At 38.0% G+C, this 26,586-nt stretch overlaps 1 protein-coding gene across 7 annotated transcripts in view; it reads left to right on the forward strand.

Annotated features, from left to right (window-relative positions):
- Nucleotides 1-26,586, forward strand: part of LOC124596608 (leukocyte elastase inhibitor-like) — a 170,053-nt gene that overhangs the window by 96,781 nt on the left and 46,686 nt on the right. For all 7 annotated transcript variants that reach the window (XM_047135827.1, XM_047135828.1, XM_047135832.1 and 4 more), the window contains exon 7: nt 5,084-5,228. In XM_047135827.1, the coding sequence (XP_046991783.1) occupies nt 5,084-5,228 (145 nt within the window). The remainder of the gene's footprint in view (nt 1-5,083; nt 5,229-26,586) is intronic.

Genomic DNA, 26,586 nt, shown 5'->3' on the forward strand with positions numbered 1-26,586 from the left:
AACTTTAGAGAAAACTGGGACAGTAGAAATGGGGCATTAGTTTTGGGGCAGATACTTATTTCCCTTTTTATTGACTGGTATCACATTAGCAGTTTTGAGTGCATCAGGGAGATTTCCAGATTCTAGACACATACGAAAAATCAATGAAAGCATGTGACATATTAGATGTATTATTATTATTATTATTATTATTATTACATAATTTGACAAGCAGCAACAGTCTATATGTCCGGAGTTAGAGACCATTGACAAAGCTTTTACAATATCCTTGGAGGTGGCAACATTCCAATCAAAGGCATGCTTCCTTTGTGGGTTAGCACCAAGATCATCTAATTCATATGCGCCATTTTGTTTTTCAGCTAACCCACTGAGGTTAGGAAGTAATTATTTTCTTCTGTGCACAGCACTGCATCTTTTGCACAAGTTAGGGAATTTTCTTAATTGATGACATCCCACACTGCTTTGTTTGAGAGCAGTTTCTGTGTAATGTTCAATAACAATGTTTTTGGCCAGGGAGAGTTTCTCTTTTTTGGTTTCTTCCCAGCTCAGGCCCCTTTTTAGAACAATTTTTTATATACTGTACAGTCTGAGTATGTATTTCCTAAAGAGAGTCAGCTCATCTCTAAACCATATTAACTGTCATTTTCTGTTTATGCTTAGAGTTTCTTTTGATTAATGGTGAATAAGCATACAATAGTTCAGTGAGTTTTTTCAGGAAATTATCAAACACTGCTTCCTCAACACTCTTCCTAGATTGTTTATTGTAATACAAAGTCCTAGCTAACATCAGTTAATCTGTCAACAAATAAATTAATACATTCACTTTTCTGCTCTCTTATCTATATAAATTAGCCTTGCTGCTGGATTATGTGTCTGACTCAGACAACTGTTCACAGCAGGAAGTTAAAAATACTGGTTTGTGATCTGCTAAACCTCCACTAGTATGTCTGACATCCTGAATATCTCTAGAAATAATATTATTCAAGCAAGCATTATTTTTGTGGGTCTGTAATTTGTACAGTGTAAATTTAGTACTCTTAAGATATTAAAAAATCATTCTTGTGACATATTCATCAGAGTCAGCCATTTCAATGTTGAAATCACCACAGATAGTAGCTTTTGTTTTAGGTTTTAATATCTATATAAGCTAACAATTATGGTATTCTCTTCATTTATTCTTACACTTGTAATTTGTCCATCCAGTAAGAGATAACATTCATCTTAAAAAGTGTTAATGAATATTAGAGCATCTCCATTCTTTCTTTCACTTCTTGCACATATTGTCTCCAACAGATTAAATTTGAGGAATAACATTCTACCTGATTTTCTGTCAGCAAATGTTCTGACATACATACAACAACAACATTTTCAGTATTGCAAAATTTTATAATTCCAATATTTTGTTCCTAATGTAGTGAATGTTCGTGTATCTGTAAACACTCCTTTTGAGTGTTGATTTTAGCATCTAGCTCATATGCAAGAGTTTGTTACCTGTCAAGTCACTGACTTTTATCCTAAAAAATGACATACACTCCTGTTATTATTCAAACCACTACTTCCATAGGCAGTTTATTCTGTTTGATTCTTTAATTTTTTCAGTGACACTACGACACACAAATGATTTCCCTTCACAGTTTTTGCTTATAACTACTACTGCACAGGTTGCATATTCAGAGCACAGGTTTCTTGTTTTGCTGTGTGCACTTGAACTTTATTTATTTACACTGGCACTATAAATCAGGTTATGCCTATGTGGACTGTAGCAACTACTGTATTTCTTGATTTATTCTTTTCTAGAAAATTCTGCAGAGCTTTTACACAAATATCTGCTTCGTGTTTTGCAACATCATTCGAGCCCATTATGCAAATGGTTAAGTCATTTTCTTGCAATATTTTTGTTTGAATGTCAGTACCTACAATACGTTTACTTCCTGCTCCATGTTTGTGCTAGTCACTGGTATGTCTCAATTTATCATTCAGACCATGCGAGATATTTTTCTGCCAGGGTTTTCTGTTAGAAAAAGCACACTACTCTTTTCACTTGATGATATCCATTGTTACTATCTTTTTTTCCCCTTTACAAAATGCCCCTTCATTTTCTGAAATCACAAAATGTGAAGAAAGATTTTAAATTTTACTGCCTAAGCCAGGAGGAAAGTGTGAAAACAATACACAAGTTGTAGCTCATGTTGCAGAGTATATGACAAGGCATGTGGAATCATGTGATGGTCTGTGGCACTGAATATGAAAGATAACTTCAATTTTTCTCTCTTTCCATTTTATCTTCAACTGATACTGTGAACTGAGGAGAAAAATGAGGAGAGCCTCTGTTAATACACTCATGTTCAGGAGAGAAGGAGAAAAAAAAACCGTTTCAATGACTAGAGATAGGACATTCATATACGCAGGACATGTACATTAGTATGTTCTGCAGAAATGATTATGATTACCATTTTAGCATTTACAATGTTGGCCCATAGATTCTATGTCAACATCAATATCATGCTCCAACACCTTCTACCAGTAAAATGTGCCTATGGCTCTCATTGTCACTATAAACTGATGGTAATCAATCAGTGTGATTGAGCAGATGTGCAGGATGCCTCAGAGATGTATGTGTGAATGGTACCATTAAATCAGTGAGCTTGAAAGAAGGCACATTATTGGCTTGAGAGAATGTGATGCATCCGGGAAATTGCCGCTCATGTTGCACAAAGTGCTTTGGCTGTGCAATGGGTGTGTGCAGGTTGCACCACAGAGCACTCACCCCCCTCACCCCCCCCCCCCCCCCCCCCAGAAGACCAACACCTCATCTGAATAGCATTTCAGGTCAGAGCTGAATCCTCCTCAGCTCTGGAGCAACAGTGAAACACATCATACACTGTCAGGCATGACAGTTTGTGGCCGTTTATTAGGGCCCGTGTTATGTGCGCATCGTCCACTTCTCTCCGTACCTTTGAAGAATGCACAAAACATGCTAGATGGCAATGGTGTATCAAATGGTGTCACTGGAGACAGGAATGGCATCAGATAGTGTTTTCAGGTGAATTCAGGTTCTGTTTGTTTGAAAATAATGGCCACATTTTGGTTCGTCACAGACAAGGGGAGCGGCATCATAGTAACTTCATTCGCACAAGACATAGAGTGCCAACCCAAGGCCTTATGGTGTGAGGTGATAGTCACTGGATAGTAAAGGAACAGGAACTATGAGGAGTGGGTGGAGGAAATGATTGGTATCTTTTATATAGGAGGGTAGGTTGTAGCTAATAGGCTGATGGCGTTGGTCCACAGTGACCTAGATTGCCTTTTGGGGGCATGTTAACTAGCCTCAACGGTTGGGTTTAGGGACTTTAGAAAATATGTACCCCATGGGGCAGTGCTGAGGGTGAGGAGAAAGAGAGTCTCATGAGAGAAGCTCTGAGATGGACCTAAGGATTTGGGGAGGGACTGGAGATTCTGCTGGATATCTGGAATGGGATGACTGTAGCATAGTTTGTAGGTGGACATATCTGACAGCTGGCAGAGTCCCTTTGTTGGGTAATCCCTGTGTTTATAACTACTGTAGTGAAACCTTTGTTGGCAGGTCAGATTATAAGGTTGGGATCAGTTTTTAGGTGGTGGATTGCTGTTCTTTCTGCAGATGTAAGGTGGATGCCCATGTTGAGGAATTTTGAAAATATTGAGGCAAGGTTTAAAGTTAGGTAATTCTAGAAATTTAACGAGGATGATCTGGGGATAGTGAGGTGGATCAGGTCAGATGAAAGAGTGAACTGCATCAGGCAGGATTCAATATTGGTTTTGTATTGAATTTAATTGTTAGGGTTGGTGGCAAACAAGTGTTTCTAATCCAGGGACCAGAAGAAGGAGAGAAGGTCTTTAACAAGACCAGTATGATTGAATTTGTGAATGAGGCAAAACATAAGGCCTTTAGAAAAAACTGATCAAGGCTACCATGGGACTGAGGCTTTTGAGGAAAGGTTCATGATAGAGTTCTGGATTTGTTTAGGATCTGGATTCTGTTTGATGATGGGAGGGAGTTCCTGAGGGTGTGGTAAATTTAATATACCTACGAGGCATGGTAGCAGGGCTTGTTGGCTACGACGGGGTGTGGGGGAGATTTGATAGAGACACTGTAGAGATGGAACAGTATGTACAACTGTATTCTAGATAGAGATACAGAGACTTTTCTGTATTGGCACATAGAGTAGGAGAAAGGATCCACAGTGAAGAGTATGTGTAAAAATACAGAGAAAAAAATCACAAAAAAGGTGAAAGGGATGAACTATAGGGGAAGAAAAGGTGAAACTTAAGGGAGTGAAAGGTGAAAATGAACTAAAATTGTGTGAAAACGCAATGAGATGAAAGAGAAATATAAATAAAAAGATGATAATATGTCTCTTGCCCCTTCTTACTTCCACTCTCCCTCCCCTCCACCCCCCCCCCCTTTTTCCTTCCATCACCCAGCAAAGCCTCCTGGCCCTGCACGTAGCAGCTCTGTGATCTACCCATCATGTTTCTATGTTTCTGCATGCTACTGCAGCCAGCACAGCATCTTCCCCTACCCCTACCCTGCTGTCCCTCCCCTCCCTGCCAACAAGGCTTTTGTCGAAATAGACAAGCCAGTGGCTTCAGCTGTGAGAGGCTATGGTCATGTGTCTGTGTGAGCAGCATTTGCGAGTGCGAGCGAGCATGTGTGTGTGTGTGGGGGGGGGGGGGGGGGGGGGGGGGGGCGTGCACGCGCGTGCGAATGTGTCAATATTCTGTAGCTCTAAGAAAGATTAATCTGAAGATTAGTATTGTGATCAGTCTTGTCTTTTTACTTTTAAACTATTGTGTGTGGATGGTAATATGTGAATGGTAATCAGTGGCAGCTGCTCTCTGTATGTTGCTGCACACAGTACATAATGCAAGTCATAGTGAACAGGAAAATTTTTATACAAGTTGATTTATTTCAATAATTCATTGTTTCATAATAAAAAGATACATGAGAATGTCAGTGATGGTAACGTTCATTGTTTCAAAGATTGTCTGTTACTGAAGAATTTTGATGCTAGTTTTAAAAGAGATGCACTTGAACTTTCAGCTTGGCATGAAGGCTATGTTTGATGACTGCAATGCAGATTTTACGGGGATTAATGATTCCAAACCTGGTCTTGTTGTCAGCAAAGTCTTCCACAAAGCTTTCATTGAAGTAAATGAGGAAGGTACTGAAGCTGCAGCTGCAACTGGTATGTAATAAGAAGACATTCTCACTAAAGACTTGTTCTACATAACAGTTATTCTGTATCATATTGAACATATTATTTTTGGAAGATATGACCACCTGAGCTTATTTTTGGGATTTTGTCTTTGTATTTCACATTGGCTCACCAGAACCATTAGGAGTGCTCCTTTGAGAATATATACACTGAAGCACCAAAGAAACTAGTATAGGCATGCATATTCAAATACAGAGATACGTAAACAGGCAGAATATGGTACTGCAGTCGGCAATGCCTATATAAGACAACAAGTGTCTGGCACAGTTGTTAGATCACTTACTGTTGCTGCAATGGCAGGTTATCAAGATTTAAGTGTGTTTGAACATGGTGTTATAGTTGGTGCATGAGCGACGGGACACAGCATCTCTGAAGTAGTGGTGAAGGGAGGATTTTCATGTATGACCATTTCATGAGTAAAATGGAATGACCATATAAAATTAATCGTTGGTAAAGCAGATGCCAGACTGAGATTCATTGGAAGAATCCTAAGAAAATGCAGTCCGAAAACAAAGGAAGTAGGTTACATTACACTTGTTCGCCCACTGCTTGAATACTTCTCACCAGTGTGGGATCCGTACCAGATAGGGGTGATAGAAGAAACAGAGGAGATCCAACGGAAAACAGCGTGCTTCATTACAGGATCATTTAGTAATCGTGAAAATGTTATGGAGATGATAGATAAACTCCAGTGGAAGACTCTGCAAGAGAGACGCTCAATAGCTCGGTACAAGCTTTTGTTGAAGTTTCGAGAACATACCTTCACTGAAGAGTCAAGCAGTATATTGCTCCCTCCTACGGATATCTCTCGAAGAGAGCATGAGGATAAAATCAGAGAGATTAGAGCCCACACAGAGGCATAGCGACAATCCTTCTTTCCACGAACAATACGAGACTGGAACGGAAGGGAGAACCGATAGAGGTACTCAAGGTACCCCCCGCCCCACACCGTCAGGTGGCTTGCGGAGTATGGACGTAGATGTAGATACGGTGAATATCAAGAATCTGGTAAAACATCAAATGACAAACTGCCTGTTCGTTTCTGTCTCAGGATCTTCGGCCAACATTCTTCTGATGATTTTTCTGACATTTTGCCAACATGAGTGGCTGGCAGTGTCAAACATTCACCCTCCATTGCTGGTGGTGGCCAGGGCCTGAGCTTGCAGTCGCAGACTATGTATACCTGGCACGCCAACATCCGAGGGCTCCTCTGTAGTCATTTCCGGTGCAGTCAGTCCCACACAGTACGTGCTCTGCCACAGCCGATTTCACCACCTGCCCCAACCTACAATGTCATTTATGTTCCGTAACCTAGGTGTTGATTGATTGTCCAGTCATTCCAACATAAACTTTTCCACATGTGCATGGTATGCGGTATGTTCTTGGCATTGCAAGTGGGTCCCTTGTCTCCTTTGGTGATCTGAGATAGTCTTTGATTTTCTTTGTCGGTTTGTAAATAGTCTTTATGCTGTTTTTTTGTGCAACATATGTCTGATTCTGTCTGTCACTCTGGGAATGTATGGCAGAAAGGCCATACCCAACATTTCTTTTTCTGATTTCTCAATTCGCCAAGTGAAGATGTTGTTCCTTTGTTTACAAAAGTGCAGAAGTGCCACTCACGGACTCTCAGGAGCACATCGGTTCCATCTTCCCACAAGACATCACAAAGCTCTTCTATGCATGTCTTACCACGAGCTATTTCACAAGGAATGGCAGCTTCTATGAACAGCTGGAAGGCATCACCATGGGTAGTCCTCTTAGTCCAGTGATGGCCAACTTGTTCATGGAACACTTCGAAGCACAGGCACTGGACTTGGCACATTATAAACCTAAAGTGTGGTACAGATATGTTGATGATACCTTTATTGTGTGGAGCCATGGTGAAGAACAGCTTAGTGACTTTCTAAGACACTTGAATAGTCTCCATGACAACATAAAATTTTCTATGGAAGTAGAGAAGGACAAAAAACTACAATTTCTAGATGTGCTGGTCACAAGGGATGGTGAAAACCGGGGACACAACATGTATTTCTAAAACAGACACACACAGACCGATACCTGCACAAACTATCAAATCACCACCTGAACCAGAAAAGAGGCATGATTAAGATGCTCGTAATGCGGGCAGGATGAATAAGTGAGCCACATCACCTCAGATGTGAAATACAACACTTTGAGAGTGTTCTGAAGAGCAACAGGTACTCCACAAGTGATATTAGATGCATAACAGAGCCAAACACTCGGTGAAGTGAGAAATCAGGAAAAGAAGTGTCAGGTATGGCCTTTCTGCCATACATTCACAGAGTGACAGATAAAATTGGCCATATATTGTGCAAACATGACTATTTAAAAACCGACAAAGAAAATCAAAGAGTGTCTCAGATCAGCAAAGGAGACAAGGGCCCACTTGCAATGCCAGGAATATACCGCATGCCATACACTTGCAGAAACATTTATGTTGGAATGACTGGACGATCGATCAACACAAGGATTACAGAACATAAACAAAATTTCAGGTGGAGAAATCAGCTGTGGCAGAGCTCACTCTGTGTGAGACCGACCATGCAGTAAAATTCACCAGCACAGAAGTTCTGGCTGTAGAGAAGAACTATCACATTCACTTGTTCAGAGGAGTTGTAGAAATACACAAAAATAGGAAAGGCTTCAACAAAAAAGAGGAAAGTCTCAAGGTAAACGAATCCTGGCTTCCCATGCTGCAGCGAACAGCTGTCACAAGTAGCTAGAGGAGAACCACACTGGAAATGACCGCAGAGAAGCCCTCAGACATTGGCGTGCCAGGTTCATATAGTCTGCGGCCGTGAGCTCAGCTCCAGTCCACCACCAGCAATGAAGGGTGAATCCTTGGCAATGCCAGCCACAAGTGCTGGTTAAGTGTCAGAAAAATCATCAGATGAACGTCGGCTGAAGAACCCAAGGCAGAAGCCAACAGGCAGTTTGTCAACAAGTGGCCTTCACATTGCTGCATCTGGAAAAAGATCCTGCAAGAATGGGACCAAAGTGACTGAAGAGAATCGTTCAGAGTGACAGAAGTGCAACGCTTCCACAAATTGCTGCATATTTCATTGCTGGGCCATCAATAAGTGTCAGTGTGCAAGTGATTCGACGAAACATCATCAATATCGGCTTTCAGAGTTGAAGGCTCACTCGTATATCCTTGATGACTGCACGACACAAAGCTTTATGCCTCACCTGGACCTGTCAACACCAACATTGTACAGTTGATGACTGGAAACATGTTGCCTGGTCGGACAAGTCTCATTTCAAATTGTATCAAGTGGATGGACATGTATAGGTATGGAGACAACCGCAAGAATCCATGGACCCTGCATTCAGCAGGGGACTGATGAAGCTGGTGGAGGCTCTGGAATGGTGTGGGCTGTGTGCAGCTAGAGTGATACGTGACCCCTGATATGTCGAGATATGACTCTGACAGGTGACACATAAGTAAGCATCCTGTCTGATCACCTGCATCCATTAATGTCCATTGTGCATTCTGATGGACTTGGGCAATTCCAGCAGAAAAATGCAACACCCTAGACGTTAAGAATTGCTACAGAGGGCTCCGGCCACCAAATTCCCCAGACATGAACATTATTGAGCACATCTGGGACGCCTTGCAATATGCTGTTCAGGAGAGATCTCCAGCCCTCGTACTCTTACAGATTTATGGACAGTCCTGCAGCATTCATGTTTTCAGTTTCCTCCAGCAGTACTTCAGACATTAGTAGAGTCCATGCCATGTCGTGTTGTGGCACTTCTACGTACTCACGGAGGCCCTACGCGATATTAGGAAGGTGTACCAGTTTCTTTGGCTCTTCAGTGTAATTCAGTGTTTGTGCAGCCGTATATTGTCAAATTCGTGTTCTAGCTTGGTAGCTATGTTGCTGAAATATTGATTTGCAAAGTTTTCAGTTCTTTTGGGATAATGTATTGTGGTACCATTGCACTGTAATGGTATGTTTACCTGTTTTGTCTTTTAGTTATTTGTCTCCTGTTTGGTGACACTCCAGGCTATTTTTGTTTTGTTTTCTGCCTTTTTTATAATTTTGAGACCTTTTTACTGTTACTAAAACTTTTCTCTATATGTTTTTGTATGTTCGGTAATATTTTTGAAGTGCAGGGTCATTTTGGTTGTTTTGTATGCTGCCAAGACATTTGAATGTTACAGAGGATTGCCTTATACTATTGGTCACCCAGTTACTTTTCTTATGTGTTTTAGTGACTTGTAGTACTTTTGGGAACACTTCTTCAAATCTGAATTTAATTTTTGATGGAAACTTTGAAAACTTCCTGTTGATACTGGTCTCCAAGTTCACTTTCCATGTTTCATTGTTCATTTCCACATTAAATTCTACCCTCTTTTCTTTAGAGAAGATGGTTCTATGTGTGAGTATTTTAGTTTTATTTTCTACAGCTATGTTTAAATTTAAGAGCAAACTTGAATGATCTATGAGGCCCAGGTTACCTACAACAACACCACAATTTTCTTTCTCTAAGTCAGTTAATATATGGTCAATGATTGATGCTCAATGCATAGTTACACTTGCGTCTATGTTAATCAATGGTGATATTCTATAACTGTACATAATGCTCAAAAATGTGTTGTTACAGAACCCATCTGGGTTCAATGTGTTGATGTTTAAATTTTCACAAATGAGAATTTTGCCCTTAGGATTTGTAACCATGTCCAATACTTGGATTAGTTTTACTATGAATGTATCTATGTCACCACTGGAAGAATGATAAATACATAGTATAGTTACTTTTTGGAACATATATGGCTTTCTTATTTCTATAGCTGATTTTTCTACATATTTTTCTTCACTTAACAAAATAATGTGATTTCTAACTTTATACATACTCGATATTCGCCATATAGTGGAGATGCTGAGTTGCATATAGGTACAATAAAAAGAGTTTCACACTTAAAGCTTGCAGCCAATGGCTTTTATCAACAATAGACGCACATACGTGCATGCGCGCGCACACACACACACACACACACACACACACACACACACACACACACACACACACACAACTGCAGTCTTGGACAACTGAAACCACACTGTTACATTCCATCCTGGGTTTTCCATTGCTTGATTTATACATACTCATTTTCTTAACAAATATACATGATCTACAACCTCTCACAGTGGTTCTGTTACAATGGCATGCTAAATTTTATGAGCAAAGAGCTACATGACTAATTTAAGAGTGCCTACACCAATTTTCTGTTATAGAAACATGTGACCTATCAACAGTCTGCATTTTCACTTCTAGCTGTTGCACTTTATTTCTTATGGAATGGATATTTTGAAACACTGAGCACTTTTTAACTTGGAGACTTCTCATTTTTCTTGTCATTGTCTAAAAAATCATTTGGTTGATGAGGAGGTTTTTTTTTCATTCTCTGCTGACACCTTGCATTTTTTTGCTTGTTTTGCTCTTGCTGCTGATGGTTCTATCGCTTCCACATTGTTTAGAAGTGTTTTTGTTGTTCCTGTTAAGTCTAGTGAGGGTGGTCCGATTATGGGTTTGGTTTTGAAGTTTTATTATTCCCCCTTGGTTATCATGTTCACCAGATTTTCTTCACCAAAGCTGTTAAGGTGTAGTCCACGTTGAGTGTGAAATCTACCATCCTCTATTGCTCACATCAATGCATTCCACTTTTTTAAAATGTCCACAGATTTTAGCAAACAGATTATCGGCACTTTGTTTCTCTGTATTAACAGGCGACTGCTTATAAGATCATGTTGATGTGGAATATTCACAATTATGACATTTGTATGTGTCAGATTTTTTAGTCAGTTTTTAAGATCGCACATAGCACTATCCATTTTGTTTTTGTGTATGTCATTAGAACCTCCCAAAAGTATTACAAAGTCTTTGTTGTGTACGCTTTTTATCTCTGTAGATGCAATCATAATCACCAAGTGGGTGTCCTGGTTTCCCTATACCATGTGAATATACACTGGGGTCCAAAATTAAAGCAACAAACTGATATTTACCTGTCCTGTGTCTAATTCATGATATACGCATACAAACTATCAACAGATGTCATCATGATTGTGTTCTGCATGGAAGATGGCATTCCAATCAACGACAACCATACCAGCAAAGATGTCACGGCACCTATCAAGTGGGGTAGTGTTGGAAAGGTAGCCCACATCCGCAATCACTGTGTACATAGTCACAGAAAGTGCAGTATGGCACAGAGAAGACACCTACAGACACTCTGCTGGCCATAGGAAGAATGGAAGCAGGAGAGTCACAAACTGATTTGGCCCGATGGCTTAATGTGAATTGTTCTGCTGCTTCTTGGATGAGGCAACAGTTTATAGAGACCAAGACTGTATCCTGAAGACCAGGACAGGCCAACCACATGTGACATCAGAAAGAGTGGACTGTTATTTGACTGTAAGGGCACAACGGTACCGCCTTAGTAATGTGCTGCAACTGGCATCTGACCTTGCAGCATCCCCTGAACATGTTATATCAAGACAAATGGCATACAGAAGACTTTAGCAGAGTGGCCTTAATTGTTGGAGACCTGCTATCTGCTTGCCTATGGTGTGTCTTCACAGACGGAAATGTCCAGATTGGAGCCATCATATGCTACTTGGTCAGTCGAATGATGGACCAATATTCTTTTCAGAGGTGAGTCCCAATTTGGTCTGGAGAGTTATTCTCGATGGATTCGCATCTGGAGGCCACATGTAACTGATTTTGTGACTCAAACATTGTGGAAAGAGACCAGTATGAAGGAGGATCCCTAATGGTGTGGGCAGGGATGAATGTTGACCAGTCAAACACCTCTTCATGACATTGTATGGGTGAATCAGCAAGATTTAACTGCTGTTAGGCACTGTAAGGAGATCTTGAGATCTCATGCATGGTTGTTGTGAGGTGCTGTGGGCCCATACTTTGTACTGATGGGTGATAATGCTCAACGTCATAGAGCACAGATGACTAATGGTTTTTTGGAAACAGAAGATATTGCGCTCATGGCACCACCTGCTCGGTCTCCCAATTTGAATCACATAGAGCATGTCTGGGATGCATGAGGGAGATGGGTTGCATCATGTTAGCATCCACCAACCACTCTCCAAGACTTGGTGAGCAGCTCTGCAGGAAGAATGGGCATTATTGCCCCAACTGAGATTGAGGACATAATTCACAGCATGTCCCATCATTGTCAACCTGTATTGGAGCCAGAGGAGGCCACACCCCATACTGAGCACATTAATCAGTTGTCAGAATGTGTGTGCAAATCCATTAAGTTAAAAAAAATTTTTTTTGTCTACCGTTATGCAGCTGATTACGTTCTGTATTCTTTGCAACGTTTTTACTTTACTATCACCTGTTTATATTGTTTTGTGGCAAAATAAATGCAACCTTGCCAGATTTCCATTTGTTGCTTTAAGTTTGATCACCACTGTATATTAGCTTTTTCTCTTAGTTTATTTGCAAGACAACAACCATGGCTGTCTGAAAGCACAAATAGTTTGCTATTGGAGTTTGGTCTGGAAGTGATTTTGTGTCATTTCACTAAACACTTCAGCACAACTTCTGGATAGCAGGTTTGCACTGCCCACATTTATGCTTGGTTTCTCATTTGTCAGCACCAATAAATTCTTTTTCTCCTGCTTTATTCACATTGCTCTTTTCCTCTTCAACTCTTTCATGAGAACTGCATAGGTCTGCACTTCAAAAACCATCAGTAGAACATACCTGAAATGAGCTTTCGTGTACAAACTGTGTGTTATTTTAACAGTTTTTTTTTTAATTTCAGCACTTTTTCCTTGCTGTTATTACACATAACATTTGTCGACTTTTCCCTAACGGTCGCACTATCATGTGGAAATTTCAGCATGTACAGTTCACATTTTGTGAGCTGTAATTTCACATATCCATTTTTAAAGTACTGATAATAAACTGGTTATGCATTTATTCAGTTTGCTAATTTCATCCTTACAGTTTTCACATGGTTTCTTTTTAACAGCAAAATTGATTTTTTCGTTTTTAAAAAAAGACACATGCTTAATTTTTACCCTTGCCATCATCTCGGGAATTTGATTGGTGATGCAAGTAAAAGGTAGCTGTGTGGAGACTCACCAGTGTGAAGAGAGCAATGGATTCAAGTGACAGATTCTGAAATGGAGATATTGCTGGAATTTTGGAATGGGTTCATAATGGTGAGGTTCATAAGCGTAAGGACTAGAAAACTAGTGGAAAAAAATCAGCTGTATAATCATAGTAGTTCAGGACCACAGTGGCAGCTGTATAGTCATAGTAGTTCAAGAGACAGTGGCAAAGCCCTTGCTCAAAAGGAAAAATAACCCTTTTTCAAAGGAGAAGTAGGTCTATTATTTGTATTTTTCTGCCACCAGTCACATTTATTTATTTTATGTTTTATTCAAAACATTCCAACAGATGTTGAGCATATTTTACTCATCATCAAGCATTTGTGCATCCTGATATTACTTAAAAATAAAGTGTCTTAGTCTAAATTAACCTAGAACTATTTTGTTCTGCTGATGGAGTCATTATTGGGGTATTTGGGGGGAGGGGAAGAGCAGTGGATGGTCTGACATTGATGTCCATTGCGCCTTCTGCTGTTATTGAGCTGTGCCTCATTGTTACGGTTGATATCACAGTCTGTGCTGGATGTAAATAGTTTTGCATTAGTTGTTGTGGCATGCTAATCATGTGATATACTTTTTATTTGTCAGTTGTTGACTTAAAGATTTTGACATCCCATAGTTTCATCTGCATTTTTGACACACTGGCAGTGCTATTGTTGAACATTAGACTACTGTACTGTTTATTATATACTATTTTTTTATGTACTTTCACTGCACAGATGTTCTCACACAGACGTAAAGAGTGTATCCTAAAAACAATATGGCGACTTTGCAGTAGATGGATGTGCATCGATTATCATTTCTTTCACTGATATTCACAATACTCACAGTCTGGCAGGCATTTGTTTCACATTGGCACATCTGAAACCAATTTCTTAGTACTAAGTTAAAATTATTGAAGAATTTCCCCATTTTCTGTTTTACAACTGAAGATTTCCATTTCGTCCATGATGTTCATTCTTTTACTTTTTCCCACTTTATGTAAAATTTCCAAGTTGTCTTCAATTTTCAAAGGGTGAATTGTGTCATTAATGTTTCTTGCTGCTGATGATTTGTTACATTTCTCTACTCTGTAGCAGTTTATATGTTCCCCAAACTGAGTTCTGAAATTTCTGCCTGTCTGGCCTATATAAAATTGTTTATGCGTGCTGCAGGTAGTTTTGTAAATTACAGGTGCATCAAGATCTGTATCTGGCAGTTTTGTATCATGAATAAGCCTCCTACTTGGGGAACTGATGTTGCTGAAGCTGATTTTTATATCTGTATTTATTAATAACCTCATTTATCAGAGTATATCAAGATATGTAATTTTTACATATTTCTTAGCTGTGGTGCTGTCAGTTGTGAGTATAGTTTGTTGTTGGAAGTTCAGTTTGTTTTTTATTTGTTGTGATATTGTGTTAATGAGTGAAGGATCATATCCATTATATATTGCAATACAGTATATGGTTTCTATTTCTCATTGAAGTGTAAATTTATGGGCTCTGTATAGCACTGACCTGTAGGCAGCAATTTTGTTTGAGGTTGGATGTATAGAGGAGTTTGGTGTAGTAATGTCTGTACTAGTAGACTTTCTGTGAACATTGAAAGATACCTGCTGGTTTTGTTTTGATATTTTCATGCCATAAAAGGTATGGTGGTGTTCTCTTCATATTTGAGGCAAAATTTGATATTTTTATGCAGACTATTGAATTTATTAAAAAGAGTTGTTACTTCATCATCTGCTCCATCAAATGGACTGAAGATGTTATCCACATACCTTTTATAAAATTTAACATTGCTTGTGGTACTATCTTTTAATTTCAGTATTTTATTCTCTATGTGGTTGTTCAATATTTCATTTAACAGGCAACTATAGTTCAATTCTTTTATCTTGGCGGTTCGCGCATGCCCGCCCAAACGCGGGAGATTGCTGCGTTGCCAGTTGTACGCGCCAAGAGAAGCACCGCCATAGTATAGTTAGCAAACTTACGTTTAGGGGGGAGCAAGCAGTTTGTGAAGTAAAGCCACCACGGCCGCATTAACCCTTTCGCTGCTACAGAGGCGTGCTCCCCGCATTTCGCGATGTGCGCGATTTTGTCATCATTGCACTGCTCGCCTGTGCAGACACATGGTGTTTCGACTGCTTTGACACACTTTATCATTCGATTTCACACAAACTATTTGCCCCAAAAATTTGGTTTTTACACATATTCTTGACTGATACCTTCCCCCCCATAAATGACTTAATTTTGTTTCGATGTTCAACGCAGTTATTGTGCAGCATTAGATGTAGTAAACGATTGCACGAAATTTTGCAGAGGTAAAAGTCCATAGCGTAAACTTTCCGTATGGTCGATTTTAGTTGCCACTAGAAATTTCAAAAAATTACATTCAAACGCATAAAATTCATGAAGAAAGACACTTCGATATTGTTTTTAAATAAAGAAAATATTAAGCGCCGATCAAGGTTTGAAAACAGAACCTTTTGCTTGTCAGCCAAATATCTTAACCGTTACACTAACACAGCTCATCAAACAACATAACCCCAGGAGGACTTTAAAATATCACGCAAAATACCGGCAAACACTGTTCGTATGATTATGAATTACTCACATTTTGTCGAAGTACAATAGGAAATAAACAATTACCGCTGTTCTTGATTGTGAAAAAACGGTTAGTGAGAATGATACAAACACCTTTCCTTGCTATCGCCTGAATTAGGAGGCTTATTGCTTGTTTGGTTTAATTAATTAATAGAATATGAAGCAATTGGTATAAAGAATGCTTTTTCCAAACTTTCTATAAAAGAAAGTCTGCTATCAAGACCTCGCTTTTGTTCAATTATTTTATTTATGACTGAATGTTTGTAAAACTGAAGACTCTCGTCCGTGCTCTGCACTGCAGTCAAGCTCTGGCAACGTCGTTCTCTGTTCATTGGCTGACTGTGTTTTGTGACGTCAGATGCGCAGAACGAACCTAAACTCGGCCGCCGTCATAAATGACGCGCACTTTAACAGAGTTTCCAACTGCAAGTCCTAGATCTTGTCTGTAAGTTTTGTTGTTGAAAGAAAATCAGCAGTGTGAGACTAATAAATGGAGTACATATATGAACTCTATATTTCTGGTCTGCTCATTGCCTTGTTTTTCATTAGGTTTTTTCCTTATTATCTGAAATGTTTCATCTACAGGTAAACTGCTGTAAAAGTTTACAATGTCTAGGGATAAAATTTTGCTTGAGTTGGTACAGCCAGGATATTCATACTATTAATATGTTCACAGCTGTTCTTTATGGAATAAGAGTTTTTGAATGTTTATTTTTAAACTAGTAAATCATGTAGTTGTCTCATTAATTTGTAGATTGGGCTATTAATTAAGTTTGCTATAGGCCTGACTGGATTGTTGATCTTATGAATTTTTGGCTGTCCTCTAGTTTTGAGGCTATGGGATACATTTCAGTAAGGTCCTGTACTTCATTCTTAGTGAAGACAAAGTTACTATTGTTGAGGCATTTCTTATTTTAGGTTTTTTTATTTTTGTGTGAGGTCTATGGAGAAACATTTGCGCAGTGAAAGTACAGAAAAAAAAAAAAAAAAAAAAAAAAAAAACATTGTTACAATAAGCAATGCAATGGTGTAAAGCTCAAAAACAGCTCCTCCAGTGCACCAGTGATGCAGATGAAGCTTTAGAATGTCAGAATCATAAGTGAACAGACCCAGATACCCTAATAGCCACTCCAGCAGTAGGGCAACAGACAGGATATGTGTTACTAGATTTATGAAAAGCATTTGATATGGTGCCCCATTGCAGACTGTTAATGAAGGTAAGAGCATATGAAATAGGTTCGCAAATATGTGTGTGGCTCAAAGACTTCTTAAGTAATAGAACCCAGTATGTTGCCTTTGACAGCGAGTATTCGTCAGAAGGAGGGGTACTGTCAGAAGTGTCCCAGGGAAGTGTGATAGGACTCCTTTTATTTTTTGTATACATAAATGATCTGGTGGATATGGTGGGCAGCAATCTGCAATTGTTTGCAGTAGTGTACAGAAAGGTGTCATCATTGCACAACTGTAGTAGAATACAAGATGACTTAGACACAATTTATATTTGGTATGCTGAATGCAAGCTAGCTCTAAGTGTAGAAAAGTGTAAGTTAATTCAGATGAGTAGGAGAAACAAACCTGTAATGTTCAAATCCAGCTTTAGTAGTGTGCTGCTTTACACAGTCACATTGTTTAAATATGCATATGCATCATACAAAGACAAAACTCAGCCAGAATGGAGTTCTACACCTTGGAAAAAAGATATTCAAGAGACTACCAAGTAACATACAATCAATAAACAACATAGCAGGGTTTAAAGTTGCAGTAAAGCGGTATCTAATTTTGATCACTGCTTCTATAGTCTGAAAGAGTAGATTAGATTAGATTAGATTAGATTAATACTAGTTCCATGGATCATGAATACGATATTTCGTAATGATGTGGAACGAGTCGAATTTTCCAATACATGACATAATTAGGTTAATTTAACAACATACTTAAGTTAATATAACAACTTTATTTTTTATGTTTTTTTGTTTTTCTTTATTTTTTATTTTATTTTATTTTTATTTATTTTATTTTATTTTTTTTAATATTTTTGTTTTTTTTTCTTTTTTTCTTAATTTATATCTAAAAATTCCTCTATGGAGTAGAAGGAGTTGTCATTCAGAAATTCTTTTAATTTCTTCTTAAATACTTGTTGGTTATCTGTCAGACTTTTGATACTATTTGGTAAGTGACCAAAGACTTTAGTGCCAGTATAATTCACCCCTTTCTGTGCCAAAGTTAGATTTAATCTTGAATAGTGAAGATCGTCCTTTCTCCTAGTATTGTAGTTATGCACACTGCTATTACTTTTGAATTGGGTGTGGTTGTTAGTAACAAATTTCATAAGAGAGTATATATACTGAGAAGCTACTGTGAATATCCCTAGATCCTTAAATAAATGTCTGCAGGATGATCTTGGGTGGACTCCAGCTATTATTCTGATTACACGCTTTTGTACAATAAATACTTTATTCCTCAGTGATGAATTACCCCAAAATATGATGCCATATGAAAGCAATGAGTGAAAATAGGCGTAGTAAGCTAATTTACTAAGATGTTTATCACCAAAATTTGCAATGACCCTTATTGCATAAGTAGCTGAACTCAAACGTTTCAGCAGATCATCAATGTGTTTCTTCCAATTTAATCTCTCATCAATGGACATACCTAAAAATTTGGAATATTCTACCTTAGCTATATGCTTCTGATTAAGGTCTAATTTATTAATGGCGTCATACCATTCACTGTACGGAACTGTATGTACTGTGTCTTATCAAAATTCAGTGAGAGTCCGTTTACAAGGAACCACTTAGTAATTTTCTGAAAGACAGTATTGACAATTTCATCAGTTAATTCTTGTTTCTCAGGTGTGATTACTATACTTGTATCATCAGCGAAGAGAACTAACTTTGCCTCTTCATGAATATAGAATGGCAAGTCATTAATATATAATAAGAACAACAAAGGACCCAAGACTGACCCTTGTGGAACCCCATTCTTGATAGTTCCCCAGTTTGAGGAATGTGCTGATCTTTGCATGTTACGAGAACTACTTATTTCAACTTTCTGCACTCTTCCAGTTAGGTACGAATTAAACCATTTGTTCACTTCTCACTCATGCCACAATACTTGAGCTTGTCTAGCAGAATTTCATGATTTACACAGTCAAAAGCCTTTGAGAGATCACAAAAAATCCCAATGGGTGGTGTTCGGTTATTCAGATCATTCAAAATTTGACTGGTGAAAGCATATATGGCATTTTGTGTTGAAAAACCTTTCTGGAAACCAAACTGACATTTTGTTAGTACTTCATTTTTACAGATATGTGAAGCTACTCTTGAATACATTACTTTCTCAAAAATTTTGGATAAAGCTGTTAGAAGGGAGATTGGACGGTAATTGTTGACATCAGATCTATCCCCCTTTTTATGCAAAGGTATAACAATAGCATATTTCAGTCTATCAGGGAAAATGCCCTGTTCCAGAGAGCTATTACACAGGTGGCTGAGAATCTTACTTATCTGTTGAGAACAAGCTTTTAGTATTTTGCTGGAAATGCCATCAATTCCATGTGAGTTTTTGCTTTTAAGCAAGTTTATTATTTTCCTAATTTCAGAGGGAGAAGTGGGTGAGATTTCAATTGTATCAAATTGCATAGGTATGGCCTCTTCCGTTAACAGCCTAGCATCTTCTAATGAACACCTGGATCCTACTATATCCACAACATTTAGAAAATGATTATTAAAAATATTTTCAACTTCTGACTTTTTGTTCGTAAAGTTTTCATTCAATTTGATGGTAATACTGTCTTCGTCTGCTCTTGGTTGACCTGTTTCTCTTTTAATAATATTCCAAATTGTTTTAATTTTATTATCAGAGTTGCTGATTTCAGACATGATACACATGCTCCTGGATTTTTTAATAACTTTTCTTAATATAACACAGTAGTTTTTATAATTTTTGATAGTTTCTGGGTCACTACTCTTTCTTGCTGTCAGATACATTTCCCTTTTCCGGTTACAAGATATTTTTATACCCTTAGTAAGCCATGCTTTGTTACAAGGTTTCTTACGAGTATATTTAACTATTTTCTTGGGGAAGCAGTTTTCAAATGCATTTACAAAAATGTCATGAAATAAATTATATTTTAAATTGGCATCAGGTTCACGGTACACCTCATCCCAGTCTAACTGCTGTAAGCTTTCCCTGAAATTTGCAATTGTTAAATTGTTGACTGAACGTACTACTTTGGAGGACTGTTTAGTATTGCTGAATGGAGCTATGTCATATATTGTAACTAGCTGTGCACCATGATCAGAAAGACCATTCTCAACAGGCTGAGCATTTATCTGGTTAAACTGATCTTGGTCTATAAAGAAGTTATCTATCAGTGAGCTGCTATCCTTTACCACCCGAGTAGGAAAATCAATAACGGGTGTCAAATTGAAAGAACTGAGTAATACTTCAAGGTCATTTTTCCTATTACCCTCTTTCAGAGAATCTACATTGAAGTCCCCACAAATAATAATTTGCTTCCCCCTGTCTGACAGATAGCACAACAAGGAGTCCAAATTTTTCAGAAATAGATGAAAATTTCCTGATGGGGACCTATATACAGTTACAATTATAAATGTGCCTTTATTTAATTTAAGCTCACAGGCACATGGTTCTATATGTTTCTCTACACAAAACTTTTTTGTTTCTATACTTTTTGCACAATGATAACTTTTGACATATATGGCAACTCCTCCTTTCTCCATATTTTCTCTCATTACATGTGCAGAGAGCTTATAACCACTTACATTTACCTTATCCATATCAGTAACAATGTGATGCTCAGACAGGCATAGTATATCTATTTCATTCTCAGCTTCTAAATCTTCCAAACAAACCAGAAGCTCATCTACTTTATTCTTTAAACTCCCAATATTTTGATGAAATATACTTACATTATTTTTAATTATACTTTTATGAGAACCTTTCCTTATTCTAACATTTGCAGTACTCTCCTGTCTGAGTTTCTCATTGTGCTTAGGCCTAGTTCCTATACCAGTGGTCACATGGTGTTCAGAGAGGCAGATTATGTCAATTGGGTTGGGTGACTTTAGTTCATCAATGCAATTACCTAGGATTGAGATACAACTTGGTGGAGATAAAATTTCTGGTGATTGGTGAAAATTTATAATTGATAGCTGTGATTGGTGATCCAATGTGCTAGAATTGTGCTGTTGAATTTCTTTCCTAAACTGAAGATTTGTTTCAATCCTGACCTCTCGTAGAACTTGACATCTTTCTGTCTTACCTATCCTAAAAAAGGTGCTGCTCCAACACCTGTAACCACTGGTATTTTACCATTCATGGCAGTGCCTCCCCCCCTTAAATTTCCTGCTATTACCCCAGCCAGTTTCCCCTTCCCTTTCCTGTTGAGATGTAGGCCGTGCCTGGTATAGTCCCACCTACTGAGATAATCAACAGGAACCACACCAATATGAGCCCCCGCACCCGACACAAGCAGCCGTTCCAACTCCAAATTAACTCTCCCAACAGAAGAGTTCAAATGAGGCCGGTCATGGCGTCTCAGGACAGATACAAACTCAACATTGGTGTGTCTCGATGCCGACGCAATCTTTACCAGGTCACACTCTATACTGTACCCAGGATCTCTGTCGATGCTGTTCCCTGGCCCTCCCACAATAACCACGGTGTCTTCCCTGGTAAATCCTTTACAGAGTGAACCTAAGTCCTCTGTCACCTGATCCAGACTAGCACTTGGTTTGAAAAAATTTGTGACCTGGTATTCTGGTCCTAATTCCTCCTGCAGAAGTTGGCCTACACCTCTGGCATGAGAACTGCCTAACAACAAAACTTTCTTCCTTTTCGATGACTTTCCTACATTCTTTTTCAATTTCCTATTGAAAGTTTGTTGTGTCCTGTTGTGTCCTGTCTACACCTACCTCTTTATCAATAATAATGTGCCACTATGAATAATAATGTACCACTGAAACCATAGTAACATTGCAACCACTGAACAAATACAAATGATGTACCGATAATAAGTAGTGTTATTATAAAAGGTTCATGATATCAAAATAATAGAAACAATATTGTGTTAGTAGTAGCAACAGCAGCAGCAGCAGTAGTAGTAGTAGTAACAGCTTTATTCATCTGTAGCTCTCTTTTTACAAAGATATAGGACTTGACAAAGTATTTACAAGATTAGATCAATTTAAAATAAACTAATTTGTATAAACATACATTTACAGATTTCTAGTTAGAGACAATCATTAGATTTACTCCTGGTATACAACACTTTTTTTTACAAATAACTTATTAAATAATGTAATGCCACACTGTTCACTCATATCTCACTGTCAGTCACTGCACACACTATACACACATTGTTTCATAACACTTCACTCACTACACAGACACAGACACACACACACACACACACACACACACACACACACACACACACACGTTGGTGGTCTGGTCCATTTTCTGTACCACATTTGATATTCTGAAAAAGTGAGTCAGAATCCTCTATAATGAGTGAGATGTTGAGCTCAGAAAGAGGTAGAGGTGTTAGTATTGTGCAATGTATTGCTTGGGGGTAAGTTTCTCTAGAAAAGGGAAAAAGAAGGAAAAAACATAGTGTGAAGGTGTTATGTGAATTGTTGGATGTTTTATAATCATTATTATTTATTTGTATGACTTTTTTTTACCAAACCCCTATTCTGTTTTGCGAGGGCTATCCACAAAGTACATTACGTTTTGGAATTAAAAATAAATAAATTATTGGAAATTTTTTTTATTACATACAGATGAAAGCCACACTACAATACTACTTTTCTAGATAGTTGCCATTTAAATTAAGGCACTTATCGTAGTGATGGACGAGTTTGGAAATTCCTTCGTCGTAAAATTCGGCCGCCTGCGCCTTCAACCACGTGGTTGCCTCTTCTTGAAGCTGTGCGTCGTCATCAAAACGCTGCATAGCCAACCACTTATTCATTGCTGGGAATAAGTGGAAGTCACTCGGTGCCAGGTCGGGACTGTAAGGCAGATGAAGAAACAACTCCCACTTAAAAGATTCGAGAACTTCACAAGTGGCATTTGCCGTGTGGACCCGGGCATTGTCGTGAATCAGCAAGATCTTTGAGCCCAACTTTCCCCTGCACTTGTTTTGTATTGCTCTTCTGAGGTTGTGCAGAGTTTGGCAATACCTTTGAGAGTTTATTGTAGTGCCTCTTTCCAGGAAATCCACAAAAATCGTATTTCTACCGGGTTACTGATTAACCACGTGGTTGAAGGCGCAGGCGGCCGAATTTTACGACGAAAGAATTTCCAAGCTCATCCATTGCTACGATAAGTGCCTTAATTTAAATGGCAACTATGTAGAAAAGTAGTATTTAAGTGCGGCTTTCATCTGTATGTAATAAAAAAAATTTCCAATACTTTATTTATTTTTAATTCCAAAACGAAATGTACTTTGTGGATAGTCCTCGTATCTAAGTAATACTTCAATGTATAAACTGTATTGCATAACAGGTACTTTTTAGCTGCCTTTTTAAATAAATGTATTTTTGCAATTTCTTTTATCTGTTTTGGTAGTTTATTGTACAGTTTTACTCGTTGGTAGAAAATGCTGTTTTGAGTTTTATGTATATTTTTTCTTGGCAAATGTAAGTTGAGTCTAGCTCTTGTTCCATGGCCATGGACATAACTTTTTTGCAGTAATTACCAATGTTATTTTTGATGTGTACAACTGACTGGTAAATGTATTCACACGGAGCACTTAAAATCCCGTGTTTTGGACAGATCTTCTTCAATGAGCTCGACTACCATTTTTGGTCATGATTCTTATGGCTCTTTTCTGGAATTTGAAAATTGTGTTGGTATTTTGCGCATTTGTTCCTCCAAAAAATATCATAGCTAAGAATTGAGTGTACATATGAATAGTATGTAACTAAAAGACACTGCATGTTACACACTGATGGCAGGATTTTAAGGGCATAACATGCTGATGAGATTCTGTTGGCAAGTACCTTTGTGTGTTCACACCACTTCAACTGAGAATCAGTATTCATTCCTAGAAATTTTGAATTTGTTACACAGTCTATGGAGGTGCCATCTACATTTAATTTTACATTGTCATTTTCCCTCTTCGAACTGAAACTCATGGCATTAGTTTTCTTTATGTTCAGTGTCACTTTATTGCTTATTGACCAGCCGTAAACCTCCTTGAGAGAATCATTTGCTTTCTCTGCAAGGAGTTCTCTTGTTTTCTCAGTGACTATAATATTGCTGTCATCAGTGAAGAGAATTTTTTCACTACGAGTAACACTACTGGGAAAGTCATTGACGTACATTAGGAATAGTATTGATCCTAGTATGCTACCTTTCAGAACCCATATATCAATGTATTTTGGTTCTGATAAGTGTTGTACTAAATGTTTAGACCTATTTGAAGTATGTGTTATCTCTACTTTTTGTACCCTATCTGGTAGGTATGATCAAAACCAGTCATTAGCAACCCCTCTTATTCCTAATGCTTCTAATTTATTTAATAGAATCTTGTGGTCAGCTGTATTAAAGACCTTAGAAAGATCCAAAAATATGACTGTGACACACTCATCTTTGCCTGTGACACACTCATCTTTGCCTGTGACACACTCATCTTTGCCTGGGGCACATTCATCTTTGTCAAGAGCATCAAGTACAACCTTTGTGAATTCTACTATGGCTGACTCCATATTTTTGCCACTTTGGAAACCAAACTGTGATTCGTTTAAAAGGTTGTATTTTTTCAGGTAATTCATTAATCTGTCTTTCATAATTGCTTTTATTATTTTTGAGAATGGTGACAGCAGGGAAATGGGCCGGTAATTTTCTATGTCTTCTGCATTACCTTTCTTAAGCAAAGGTACAACTCTTGCCTGTCTTTACTGCTCTCCTGACATGAAGGATTCGTTTATTATATTTGTTAAGGGGCCTTGTATAATCTCTCTGCATTGTTTGAGTACACATATTGGTACTTCATTTAAGCCTACTGACTTTTTATTTTTTAGTTTTTGAACAGTTTGATTGACTTCATTCTCTGCGGTTGGAAGTAACATCATTGTATTTAGTGCAACATTATTTACAGGTGTTAAATTTGTTTTGGGGAATTTTTGCTGTAACTTCTCTGCAATACTTGAAAAATGCTCATTTTCATAGTTTGCTAAGTGTTGTGGATAATTTATTACCTTATCCCCCTCCCTTAGCAGTTTGTTGTTCTGCGTATTGCCACTCCCCATTCCATTCTTTTATAACATCCCAAACTCCTTTGTTTTTATTCTCTGCATTATATATTATTTTGTCATTAATTGACTCTTTTTGCAGCAATCAGCACCTTCCTATAGATCTTTTTGTATCTATGATAGAAATTTAAGCATTCTGGATCATTGCGACTCTCTTTCATGGAACTGAGGTATTGAAGTGTATGGGAGGACTTCTTAATACCTGCTGTTATCCATCTGTTTTTGTGAGATGTTGATACAGACATGCATACTTTTGGAAATGCCTTTTCAAAATTCAATTTAAATAGTGTGGAAAATTTAGAGAATTTCATATTCACATTGGTTTCCTTATACACTTCATCCCAACTTTGTTTTGCAAGTTCTTTTGAAAAATCTTTTATTTTGATTTCTGATAGATGCCCTTTGTAGGCTTGTAGTTTAGGGAATTATTCGATGCCTGATTTTACTGTTGTTATTTGGCAGAGATGGTCTGATAGGCTGAGATCTTTTACAGCTACATCACATTTTACCTGTCCGTATTTGTGGCCACATGTTCAATTACTGATGCAGTCATTGTAGTAACCCTCGTTGCACTATTGACCAATAGGGACATACCAAAACTCTGAAGGATATTTATGAGGGTGCTGCTGGATTCATTTATGATATTAGTGTTGATGTTAATGTCCCCACACAGAATTATGTTGACCTTTGTGCTTGAAACTTTATCTAGCACTTCTGTCAATTTATTGAAAAAAAGAGTCCATACTACCACTGGGAGATCTATACACACATAAAATGATTAATTTATTGGTGATATCAAACCCTGTTAATTCGATAGCTGAAATTTGCGAAGTGTTTGTCTTCACTTGCTGTACTGAGGTCATGTCTTGATTTGAACTGTGTTCCTTTTCTGATATAAATGCATGATCCTCCACCCCTTTAAGTAGTTCTGCAGTAAGAGTTTGCCTTTTCATAAGATGATAACACTATATGTTGAATGTCTGTCTCTCTACACCAGTGCTCAGTAACACGAATTACTGTGCAGTTCAAAGAGTGGAGCTCAATTTCTTATAGTTGTATTTTATTTTTTATTGATTGCATGTTTTGGTGGAGGATCGTTAAGTCTGTGAAATTCCCTATGTTACTCTTTACAGTTGTTTGTTTTTCTTTGTGATGTCTGGTATGTGTGATATTTGGAGTGTTAAAATCTGTCTTGTGAGTGATTGTTTCAGTATTTTTTAAAGTGCTGGAGATATTCTTTAGGCAGGAGAACCTGTTGTCTGAATTTATCCTAATAAAGACTTACTCT

The sequence above is a fragment of the Schistocerca americana genome, chromosome 2 (assembly GCF_021461395.2).
Source record: "Schistocerca americana isolate TAMUIC-IGC-003095 chromosome 2, iqSchAmer2.1, whole genome shotgun sequence".
In the NCBI taxonomy this organism is placed as follows: Eukaryota; Metazoa; Arthropoda; class Insecta; order Orthoptera; family Acrididae; genus Schistocerca; species Schistocerca americana.